The sequence below is a fragment of the Bufo gargarizans genome, chromosome 6 (assembly GCF_014858855.1).
Source record: "Bufo gargarizans isolate SCDJY-AF-19 chromosome 6, ASM1485885v1, whole genome shotgun sequence".
NCBI classification, from domain to species: domain Eukaryota; kingdom Metazoa; phylum Chordata; class Amphibia; order Anura; family Bufonidae; genus Bufo; species Bufo gargarizans.
The window spans coordinates 271993960-272006840 of record NC_058085.1 but is presented as its reverse complement, the minus strand read 5'-3'; the positions used below and the strand labels follow the sequence as shown (position 1 = coordinate 272006840).

The window sequence follows — 12881 nt, the reverse complement described above, 5'->3', positions numbered from 1 at the left end:
ACACCAGTGTTCACCTTATAACCAGGAAATTCACCAACATTATGAAATTTTTTTTTTTTTAATATCAGGTGCCAGACTTGTCTGTTATGTACAATGGTATGTAATCTTTTTGGTTACTATGAGCTACACAATTAAAAAAACTTTCTTTCAGGGGTGGTCACAGGGGTTCCTTAAACGCCATGACCTCTCACCTCATTGGTAGCCACCAACCAATGTCAAGGACAGGCTGAAGCCGCCAAGTTCTCTTTCATGGTTACAACCTGATTGTCACAGTGGGGAGTGGGGGGAAACGCCACACCATACAATGAAGGTTGGCTGGATATGCCACTGGGCCTGGAAACAGAAATAAAGGGAGCAGGTCACCTTCTAACACATCCCTAAATCCTAGCCCTGACCTCTGTATGAGCGAACCCTAATGGTGGGAGGGCTCATACCCGGAACCTCAGGCCCTACTAACCCTAGAGATCCCTGGTAATAATGTCAGAGCTAGAAGACAACCTGTTCATCCATGACACGGATAAGCAGGAGTCTCCAGCAGGCCTAGCAACAAGAAAGGAACAGACAGTAGCATAAACCAGATTGGCAGGTAAGCACCCAGCACAAACAACACACACTGGAACAACAGCACTTACCTGCCACAACAACTGAATGAAACCACAACTGCTACTGACTAGTAGAAACCCTGGAGCCCACTCCCGCAGGCAGGTGGTCAACGAGGTTCCCCCTCTGAGGAACCCAGGAGCATCCTCACCGGAGGTACAACAAACAGGAAAACAACTTGGATACATGCTGGATGAACAATACCAAAATACCAGACATGAAACTACAACAAGACGTACACCACACTCTGAGCATAAATCCACACCAAACATCAACACAGATAAGGTAGGGAACATGGAGGATACAGAAGAGATGACAATCCATGTCCAACAAGGTGGCTTTAAAACTGGACAGATGGTAAGGTACAGGATGGGAGCATAACTCCAGCTCCAGAAGAAGCTGAAGTCCCACTAACCTCAGGCTCCAAGCCCAAGTACTATAGGAGCCAATACCCAGCTCCACCTTGCTCACACTTTAACCCCATACCCACCAGAATGGGAAGAGAAAACAACCTTAAAGGGAAAGTGTGAAAACATGCTAAAAACTACCTCCAGACCATGATACAGCCGTGACACTGATACAAGATTCGTAGCCAGAAAGTACTATGTTGGATGGGTGGTCCCATAGTTTTCATGGAACCCACTCCAAGTAGCTTTCAGAGATGGGCACACTATTGAGAGGTGGAGCTGTGGAATCTCTTGGGGTCTTCAAGCAGTTTTCCAAGAGTTTTTTTACCTTTTTTTTTAATCGGTAACTGATCAGTGGGGGTCCGACACCCCAGATCCTGTCGATTAGCTGTTTGAGAAGGCACTGGCACTCTCAGTAGTGCTGTTACTTTCTCTCTGCCCACCAAGCACAGCACCGTCCATTTGATAGCAACTGTGTGAGCACCTCTGCCACATTCACTTCAATGGGGCTGAGCTGCATCTAGGCCACGTTACCAATAAAACGTGACATCACTCGGCATAGGGAAACCTGTGAGAAGGCCACAGTACTACTGTGAGCCCTGGTGACTTCTCAAAAAGCTGATTGGCGGGGTCAGAGTGTTGGACCCCCACTGATCTGATACTGATGACCTATCCAGAGGGTAGATCATCTGTAAAAAAAAACTCTCAGAAAACCCCTTTAATTTACTGTTGAGTCTTTGAGTCTGGGCTCATAAAGTGGAGAGGCTGAGAAGAGACTGAAGGATATCTTTCTTCAGACGGATCCTTTAATTCTAGGGTAAATAAATCACATAGACTTGCTCATTACTGAAAGGGCCTAGGCTTCATTATAAGTAACTCATACAGATGCAGCCACTAACACTGCTTTGAATTGGGATATACACTCACCTAAAGAATTATTAGGAACACCATACTAATACGGTGTTGGACCCTCTTTTGCCTTAAGAATAAGGTGCTGATAGCATTCTTTAGAAATGTTGGCCCATATTGATAGGATAGCATCTTGCAGTTGATGGAGATTTGAGGTATGCACATCCAGGGCACGAAGCTCCCATTCCACCACATCCCAAAGATGCTCTATTGGGTTGAGATCTGGTGACTGTGGGAGCCATTTTAGTACAGTGAACTCATTGTCGTGTTCAAGAAACCAGTTTGAAATAATTCAAGCTTTGTGACATGGTGCATTATCCTTCTGGAAGTAGCCATCAAAGGATGGGTACATGGTGGTCATGAAGGGATGGACATGGTCAGAAACAATGCTCAGGTAGCCCGTGGCATTTAAACGATGGCCAATTGGCACTAAAGGGCCTAAAGTGTGCCCAGAAAACATCCCCCACACCATTACACCACCACCACCAGCCTGCACAGTGGTAACAAGGCATGATGGATACATGTTCTCATTCTGTTTACGCCAAATGACTAGATAATCGCATTAATGAGAAATAGAACAGGTGTTCCTAATAATTCTTTAGGTGAGTGTAGGCCATCAATATTTTATCAGCCGGGGTCCGACACCCTGCACCCCCCACCAAATTGATATTGATGTCCTATCCTGAGGATAGACCATCAATATTAATATCCTGGAACACCCCTTTAAACAGAATCGGCAGACAAACACCCTCTAAAATTCTTCCTTTGAATAAATCTCCATAGGAATAATAAGGCGTTCACATTGTGCACTAACTGTGGAACGGCACTTCATATTTTCGTTTCATTATCTGTCATGAATACTTTTTCCTCATAGTTCCTCTTTCACACAGAAGAGCTTTTACCTTTTTCCTCTATTCATGGCTCCCCTTACTGGTTTAACTAGACCTACATTTCATGCATAACTTTAAAACAACTATTTTTGCAGCACGTGACAGACCAATGTCTACTGCAAGAGGAAGCAACATTGTCTATTCTCATAAAAGGTCTAGAAAAGATCACGTAACAGGTCTATATGGAGAACTGGGTGCAACAAAAAAGTATCTAAAAGAATCTTTAATAGAAAAAGCAGACGATAGCAGTGTTCTGGTTGAAACAGGCTTTAAAGGTTTGGGCTGAAATGTCGCACATATATTAGCGTATACAGGGGCGTAGCGTGGGGGGGGGGGGCGTTGCCCCGGGCGCAAAATTGCTGGGGGCGCCAGGCAGCAAACACTTCAATGAGGGTCATGGGAGCCTATGGCTCCCGTCCCCTCCGTTCTTCCTCATAGGTTTTAGGCTAGTGGCCTGAAGCCTATGAGGCAGTAGAGCAAGCGTAGTGTCAAGAATGTAGTTGATCCTGGGAGGTATGATGTCAGGGGAAGAGGCGGAGTCTCGTCATCCAGGGGGTGGGGCCTAACGATGTGCAGGAGATTCTACAGAGCAGGAGCAGAGTCTGCAGGTAAGTATGTGGAGGAGAATAGTGACTGTTATTTTTACTTGGGGGGGGGGGCTTTTTGCAGGGGCTGAAGGGAGAAGGAATCATCTTTGTATTGGAGACTGTATGTTAGAGGGGTCTGAAGAGAGGGTAGTGGGGATGATATTATTTACATGGGACTGTATGCTGGAGAGGCTGAAGGCAGGGGGGGTGATAATATTTTACATGGGACTGTATGCTGGAGGGGCTAAGGCAGAGGGGGTTGTATCTTACATGGGACTGTATGCTGGAGGAGCTGAAGGCGGGGGGTTGTATCTTACATGGGACTGTATGCTGGAGGAGCTGAAGGCAGGGGGAGTGATGTATTTTACATTGGACTGTATGCTGGAGGGGGTGAAGGCAGGGGTGTGATGTATCTTACATGGGAATGTATGCTGGAGGGGCTGAAGGCAGACGGCAAAGAGAGGGAGTGTGATATTATTTACATAGGACTGTATGTTGGAGGGGCTGAAGGCGGGGAGTGATGTATTTTACATGAGACTGTATGCTGGAGGGGCTGAAGGCAGGAGAGTGATGTGTCTTACATGGGACTGTATGCTGGAGGGGCTGAAGACAGGGAGTGATATATTTTACATGAGACTGTGTGTGTTCTGAATTCTGGGGCCTCACACCCATCTACTACATTATCTGTACTCAGAGTTACCACTGTGTCATCTGTGGTGTTACATAGGACTACAGGTGACATCTACTGCATTATTTGTAAAAAGGGGCGTGGTCACAGGTTGGGGTGTGGGGGCGCAATACTTGGCTTGTCCCGGGTGCTGGCAACCTACGCTACGCCACTGGGCGTATATATTAGATACCTCCCTATGTCAGCGCATGCTCAGCGAATCTGGGTTTGTATCTTTCTGCATATCACAAGTTACAGAAGCAACGTAGCCATTTTGTTCCAGTGGCGACCATTCATGTGTATGGGAGCTACAGAAACAAAGTAGCACATCTGGCCCGGCTGACATAATCTAGTACATGACAATCTCTTTCTACTAAAGCTAGAACCAGCCCTGTTCCTCACATGGATCCAGAGATCTCCCCATTCACTGCTCCAATTGCTCAGCTAGATTTATTTCAAGCTGGAAGCTCAGGGGTGTGTGTGGGGATGGGGGGTTCCTTTCTCAGGGGATGTGTCCTATCTGGTTCAGCTGGTGGAAATTGAAGGATGGAGCTGAGCATGTGCGTCCACCTCAGTGAGATGGACAGAGAAACTAGAAAAAGAGAAAACAGCAAATGCCGCCATACAGATAAATTTCACTCAGTGGCTATACTAAATGTTTTATTGCATGCAGTTATAAAATTATTCAGATCTAGGGGTTGGTTTGGAAAAATGTAGAATATGTTTTGTAGGACAACCCCTTTAATTTGACAAACTGCAGAAGTATTTAGCCAGCATTTAATTTTCACTGCTGGCTGGCATGAATTGAGTAGATAAGGAGTTAAGTTTTCAAGACTGCCCTTTTGGTACCATCAGCTTCAGGGAATCCTGGTTTTACGTAAATAAAGCTTTAGCATTTTATAGTGAAAAGTTACTTAACGTAATATTATTTGTTTTAGCAGTTAATGGATAACACATGTTTCATCACTGACAGAGGCTAAAAACCTCATGATTATTGAGAAGCAGATCCAGGTGTGTCCAGTGCAGGGAAACCTAGAGTGCACCAAATCTATCAGTGTATCAGTGTAGGGAAATACATCAGCCAGGAGTCCATGCTATGTAGTTACTAGGCAAACTATGCTCTAGTATTAGGGACCAGAGTGCATCCTCTTCACCGGGCCACCGATATCAGAAAGTCCTGGTGGGGCAAATATACAGGTCCTTCTCAAATAATTAGCATATTGTGATAAAGTTCATTATTTTCTGTAATGTACTGATAAACATTAGACTTTCATATATTTTAGATTCATTACACACCAACTGAAGTAGTTCAAGCCTTTTATTGTTTTAATATTGATGATTTTGGCATACAGCTCATGAAAACCCAAAATTCCTATCTCAAAAAATTAGCATATTTCATCCGACCAATAAAAGAAAAGTGTTTTTAATACAAAAAAAGTCAACCTTCAAATAATTATGTTCAGTTATGCACTCAATACTTGGTCGGGAATCCTTTTGCAGAAATGACTGCTTCAATGCCGCGTGGCATGGAGGCAATCAGCCTGTGGCACTGCTGAGGTGTTATGGAGGCCCAGGATGCTTCGATAGCGGCCTTAAGCTCATCCAGAGTGTTGGGTCTTGCGTCTCTCAACTTTCTCTTCCCAATATCCCACAGATTCTCTATGGGGTTCAGGTCAGGAGAGTTGGCAGGCCAATAGAGCACAGTGATACCATGGTCAGTAAACCATTTACCAGTGGTTTTGGCACTGTGAGCAGGTGCCAGGTTGTGCTGAAAAATGAAATCTTCATCTCCATAAAGCTTTTCAGCAGATGGAAGCATGAAGTGCTCCAAAATCTCCTGATAGCTAGCTGCATTGACCCTGCCCTTGATAAAACACAGTTGACCAACACCAGCAGCTGACATGGCACCCCAGACCATCACTGTCTGTGGGTACTTGACACTGGACTTCAGGCATTTTGGCATTTCCCTCTCCCCAGTCTTCCTTCAGACTCTGGCACCTTGATTTCCGAATGAAATGCAAAATTAGCTTTCATCCGAAAAAAGTACTTTGGACCACTGAGCAACAGTCCAGTGCTGCTTCTCTGTAGCCCAGGTCAGGCACTTCTGCCGCTGTTTCTGGTTCAAAAGTGGCTTGACCTGGGGAATGCGGCACCTGTAGCCCATTTCCTGCACATGCATGTGGATGTTTCTACTCCAGACTCAGTCCACTGCTTCCGCAGGTCCCCCAAGGTCTGGAATCGGTCCTTCTCCACAATCTTCCTCAGGGTCCGGTCACCTCTTCTCGTTGTGCAGCGTTTTCTGCCACACTTTTTCCTTCCCACAGACTTCCCACTGAGGTGCCTTGATACAGCACTCTGGGAACAGCCTATTCGTTCAGAAATTTCTTTCTGTGTCTTACCCTCTTGCTTGAGGGTGTCAATGATGGCCTTCTGGACAGCAGTCAGGTCGGCAGTCTTACCCATGATTGCGGTTTTGAGTAATGAACCAGGCTGGGAGTTTTTAAAAGCCTCAGGAATCTTTTGCAGGTGTTTAGAGTTAATTAGTTGATTCAGATGATTAGGTTAATAGCTCGTTTAGAGAACCTTTTCATGATATGCTAATTTTTTGAGATAGGAATTTTGGGTTTTCATGAGCTATATGCCAAAATCATCAATATTAAAACAATAAAAGGCTTGAACTACTTCAGTTGGTGTGTAATGAATCTAAAATATATGAAAGTCTAATGTTTATCAGTACATTACAGAAAATAATTAACTTTATCACAATATGCTAATTTTTTGAGAAGGACCTGTATATACCTGACTCCACAATAATAGTGCCAGTGACACAACCAGATTTCTACAGGTGTGGGGATAAAACTGTCAACTGAGAGTCTGCGGGTAACGCTAGGGAGGCTCGTCCCCGTCCCTGCCTGCCATTGGCTGCTCTCCCCACCCCCGACACCGTTTTCATTTGCGCATGTGGAGAAACTGCAGCAGCGGTGCGGGGACCAGGAGCGGCGCAGGGAGCGCGGAGCCAGATAAGTATATTCAGTGTGAGGGACATTTTTTAGTCTCGGATAACCCCTTTAAGTGCCCCGTACACAATATGATGTCCTCCTAAGTAGCCCCCAACACACATTGATGCACCCTTTCATGACTGGGCTTAAAAAAGGCCTGAATGTCCAGGCAACTTTTTGTGATTTTGTGGACCTGGTGGTTTGGTGACCCTAACTTTGGTATTTGTTTAACTACCAAAATAATTTTAGCAATGTATTTTACTTTTTATTAGCATGTTTGTTTTTGTTTTTTAGTTTTTCCTTTTTTTAGGTCTAGTTTGGGGGAAACCGCAAATTCTTATTAAAAAGTTTTAATTTTTTATTATACCTTTTTATTCCTTAAATATTAAAACTGACACAAAAATTAATTATTGCAATGGGTTTCCTATTTTGAGACAACCGTTTTGATATATAACATGTATAGGTTTTTGTGAAGAGGGTGACTATAGTGACGGTTTCTGTTAGGGACGGCATTTATTTATTTATTTTTTACTTGTAATTTAATTTATTTTTGGCACATAATATATTCCCCAGGAGGTCATTAAAGACCTCTGGAGGACCCAGCTTTTTTTTTTAAACTTTTCTTTTTCACAGTTTTCAGGAGCCCCAGTTATAGGGGAAAACAGCCCCCTGTGGGGGCATTACACACAAGCAGAGCGGATCACAGTCTACTTAGACCCTGCAGTTCTGCTCCTGGCCCAGACACCCAGCAGTCACGTGAACGCCGGGACTAACAGAGGAAGCGGCTCAGCCGCTTCCTGCTCTCCCTCCCTGCGCTACTCCGCGATCTCCTGCAAGCACAGGAGAAGACAGAAAAGGTAATAAACCGCTCCTGTCTTCTCCTCAGGGTCCCTGCTGTGTCTGACAGCTGAGACCCGACCTGCTCCTGCTATATTGCAGGATCAGGAGCTTTAAGTGCTGGGTTTAAAGTTTATATACGTGCTATCTGCATGGGGTATCTGCAGGTAGGACGTATATATCCAGTAGGCAGTCGTGAAGGGGTTAAGTGAACCACCAATGTCAGGGGAATGGCGAAGCAGAGCGCACACCATTATATGCAACTGTATCTGCGTACATTTGAAATCAAGGCATCCCTGAGTCACCAGCTGTGTACCTATGATCTATAGCAGTGGTGGCGAACCTATGGCATGGGTGCTAGAGGCGGCACTCAGAGCCCTCTCTGTGGGCACCCGCACCCTGGAACAGTGTCGGACTGAGGTACCTAGGGCCCACCAGTAAAATTTATTTTGGGGGCCCACCATACGGATACATTCAAATATAATAAATAATTTAACAAGTTTTTTTATATGAACACAGGCTGGTTGAGGTGCTGTTCATTGAATATATGTATGTAGTGCAGTAAATCTAATGTGTTATGTTCAACTTGTGCAGGGGGTGGGAGACTAGGGGCCCACCTTGCCCAGGGGCCCACCGGGGGATTCCCCTGTACCCCTGTGGGCCAGTCCGAGCCTGCCCTGGAACAAGTCTATGGTGTACCAATATGCCTTAGACGTTTCCTGCCATCATCAGTGCAGGGCACACTATGAACAGTACAGGCAGTGCACTGAATGTAGGCAGGCTATTATAGCTAATGATAAAGTACATGGAAGATATACTATATTGGACTGTAGTATTCAGGGTAAATTGTCGCGCTGGCACTTTGCAATAAGTGGGTTTTGAGTTGCAGTTTGGGCACTAGATCTCTAAAAGGTTCACCATCACTGGTCTATAGGGATAAGTGATCGCAGTAGCAATTGAACTTCAACATACAGCGGAGGTGATTGCTGTAAGTAAATGCTGCTCTCATCTATGCTGAAGAACAGGCAATTATTAAGAATGAACTGATCATTCCTGATAATTGCCTGCTGTGTTCGCCCATCTTAAGTGGCTTTTTAGGATACTGCAATGTGATCAATTCCAGAACTTTAAATATTGATTTCCTATAGTATCCTAAAGATATGCCATCTGTTTTTGATCAGTGGACACCCGACTCAGATCAGTCAGCAGAATGATGGGACCTCTTGATCAAACAGAAGCTCATCTATACGGTTTTCTGTGGCTGGTATCGCAGCTTAGTCCCACTGATGTAAATGGATCTGAGCTGCAGTGCCAGGTACATTTGGAACCCCGTCAGACTCGGACTGGCCCCTGTGCAAGGTGGGCCCCTACTCTGCCACCCCCAGCACAAGTGGTACATAACACAGTAGACTTACTGCACTACATTCATATATTCAATGTACAGCACCTTCTGTGTTCATATAAAAAACATGATAGAGTATTATAGACACGATCAGAGCTGAGATGACTTCTAGGTATAGAGGAAAGCTGGCCAGTGTCCTCTTTTCCCCAGGACAAGTTGCTGCAGGGACCCCCATATTCAATCACCTGGTAGCATCTTGCTCCTGTGTGAGCAGGTAATATCTGAATGTATCCGTATGGTGGGCCCCCAAAATACATTTTACTGGTGGGCCCTAAGCAACCTAGTCTGACAATGGCTCCACTAATTAAATGCTGAGGGGCTTTTGAGAACCCCTTTAAGATACTGTTAATAGCCAAGTTAATTGCAATACAGTTCAGATATTTATACAATTTCTTTATATTAAAAACACTTTATTTAATCTAACAAATTATGTCCTTACACACCCAACATCTTATTAGTACCGTAGATTCAGTTTTTCAGCAAGAAGCAAGCTTTTTAGCGCACTCTCAGATGCACTGAGCTAAATGAAGAAAGGGGAACTTTCAAAGGAGGAAATATGTTTTTTTTTAGAGAAAGATTTACAGTAAATGAAATAGAGTACGTACCTCTGGATGCCATTTTGGAAATCGTAAAAAAAAATATATTTAATCCTTTATTTTAAGTTCAATAGCCTTCAAGGGGATATCATCATTATCCTTGTCATAGCCTCATGTTGGAATGCTGTCATTCTGCATCTTCTGTGAAACTCTTACTTTTGCCTCCTGGTATCATCCCAGCCCAGTACCAAGCGCAGAGCTGTGCAGAACCAAGAGCCTCACTGTAGCAGAGGTATTAGAATGACCCAGAGCAGACAGCTGTTACTCGGTGGGAGCCGATAGTTACTGTAATACTGTACATGGTGCACTTCCTGATTTTCTCTCATCCAGTACTTCCTGTGTTGAGACTTAGTGGTGACAGACACATTCTGAGCACAGCCCCCTCACCAAGAGAGCTGGAGTTTCAGCTACTGTGGTTGGCCAAGTTTCATCAGTTCACACGAAGAAAAAGAAAAAAACTAACCAGTATCACTATCAGCATCGTTATATAGGCTCCAGCCAGGCGCTGTGTAAAATACAGTGCAAAATCCAAAGACTTTCTTGCAAGAATTATTAACTTACTATAAAGATCATAAAAAAATCTTCACCTGTAGTGCAAAATCCAACTGCTCCGTGTCTGACCGTAAAACTCTTCAGAGGGTTGTAAAATCTACCCAGCGGATTATTGGTACTGAATTACCATCATCTGAAAGTATCTATTTATATATATATATATATATATATATATATACACTTCGCACGGGTATATTAACCCCTTAACAGTGACCTCCACAGCCCCCACCCCTTAACACTCACCCCCCCCCCCCCCACAGTGCCCTCTCTCCTTAAAATTGGACCTCCACAGCAGCCCACCCCCTTAACTTTGACCTTCATAGCAGCCTGCCCCTTTAACAGTGAGTTTCACAGCACCCCACCCCCTTGACAGTGACCTCCACAGGGGCCCGCTCCATTAACAGTGACCTCTACAGCACCCGCCCCTTAACACTGACCATAGGTTACAGTCCCCTTAACTGACCTCCATCATTCCCAGCTCCCTTAACAGAGACCTCCACAGCGACTGCCCCTTTAACAGTGACCTCCACAGCATCTTGCACGCGTTCACAGGAAATCTCGCATCTCGCGAGATGACGCGTAGATGCGTGATTGTGCCTGAGTCAGCTGCCTCCGGAACGCGATCCTGCGTTATGCGGTCCGGAGGCGGTTAGCACTGACCTCCATAGCAGACCGTCCCTTTAACTGTGACCTCCACAGCAGCCTGCCCCTAGGGTGGCCAGAGGTCCAATTTTAGGCCGGACAGTCCAGCTTTCGGACTCCTTGTACTCCGTCCGGCGCAGGGCCTGGACAGACACAGGGATGTCCTTTTGAACAGCTCACTCTCAGACAACAGCACTGTGCTGTCTGAGCGTGAGCTGCAGGGAGAACGTCATCCTCCTTCCCACCCCTGCAGCTGACAGAACTTGATATTTATCTTAATTTTTTCCATCCCCGTTGTCCTAAATGGCCACCCTACCTGCACCTTTAACTGTGACCTCCAGAGCACTCCGCTCCCTCACCAGTCTCATCCACAGTGCCCTGCTCCTTTAAAGCTGACCTAAAGCAATGAAGAAAAATGGCTGGGTTGTTATGGAAACCTGGTGTAAAACTGTGTGTATGTGGAGACTAAGGGCCTGCAAGCTTCTATTTGCTGATACGGGTCATGGGACTAGTCTTCTATTGGCTAATGCATTTTTTGGGAATATCTCAGGAACGGTACATGCTAGAGAGCTGAGACCCAGTCTAATATGCTTCCCGGACAACTGATGTACCTGTGTGCCAAATTTCGTGATTGTAAATGCGACAGTGCGGGTTCCTTTAGAGGACATACATACACACGCACACACACACACATACATACACTCAGCTTTATATATTAAACTAGAAGAAGGACTAGGCGTAGCGCGGGTATATTTCAGCTATTTCATTTAATGTTTGTGTAGTAGTTATGCCCAGATATGTGCCCCCTGATAGTAGTTATGCCCAGTTATGTGTCCCCTAACAAAAATTTGCCCATTAAAGTGCTACCTGATAGTAATATGCCCAGTAAAGTACCCCTGACAGTAATATGCCCAGTAAAGTGCCTCCTTCACGGGCAGTAATATGCCCAGCTGTGCCCCCTTCACAGGCAGTAATATGCCCAGGTGCGCTCCCTTCACAGGCAGTAATATGTCCAGATGTGCCCCCTTCGTAGGCAGTAATATGCCCAGCTGTGCTTGCTTCACAGGCAGTAAAAAAAAAAAAAAACTCCACATACTTACCTCATTCACCAGCAGCAACACCAACAGTAGGACACACAGAGCTCTCAGCCAGCCCCGCCCATGTCACGCCGCAGCCACGCCCCCTACCCAGACCTGCAGTGCAGAGCGCCGGCAGGGAGGGAGGAGTGATGAAGCAGAGAGCCAACGGACGGCTCTTGCTTCATCATTACAGGCAGCTGTCTCTGCTTCCTATGGATTGTACTGGAGCTCCACTGGACCGTGAAAGTCAAGTGAGCATGTGGACACAAGGCGCAAGATCACAACCAGGTGTTGAATATATAGATAAGGTTTATTGGGAGACAACGCGTTTCGGGGTACGACGGACCCCTTTATCAAGTCTAAAAGGGAGTATAAGTGAAAATAATAAATGGGTGAGCTCGGCTAGTGGAGCGATGCGTACAATGACAGGACAGGAAAATCGCACAAACTGTGATGGAGATAACAGTTGGAGGAAGAGCTGATGTCATTTGCAGAGGACGGGTGGTAAATCGGTAGTATGTGTAGTTTGCATGAAGATAGGGAACCAGATGTGTTGAAGTGAAATAAATATACAATGAAACTGGTACATGGATATTGGGAAAACTAAATAACATGATGGCAAGACAGGGAATGGGGATGCAGATGCTGCGATTGAGATTACAAAGGGGAAAAAATGGAGTAGCCTTATAATGCTGCTAAAAGAAGCTGAATAGA

At 45.2% G+C, this 12881-nt stretch overlaps 1 protein-coding gene across 1 annotated transcript in view; it reads right to left on the bottom strand.

Annotated features, from left to right (window-relative positions):
- The window catches only part of PIK3AP1 (phosphoinositide-3-kinase adaptor protein 1), a 113899-nt gene extending 103695 nt beyond the window's left edge, over positions 1 to 10204 (bottom strand). The window contains exon 1 of the mRNA XM_044298867.1: positions 9904 to 10204. Coding sequence (XP_044154802.1) covers positions 9904 to 9916 — 13 coding nt within the window. The 5' untranslated portion in view covers positions 9917 to 10204. The remainder of the gene's footprint in view (positions 1 to 9903) is intronic.
- Between the last annotated feature and the right edge of the window lie 2677 nt (positions 10205 to 12881).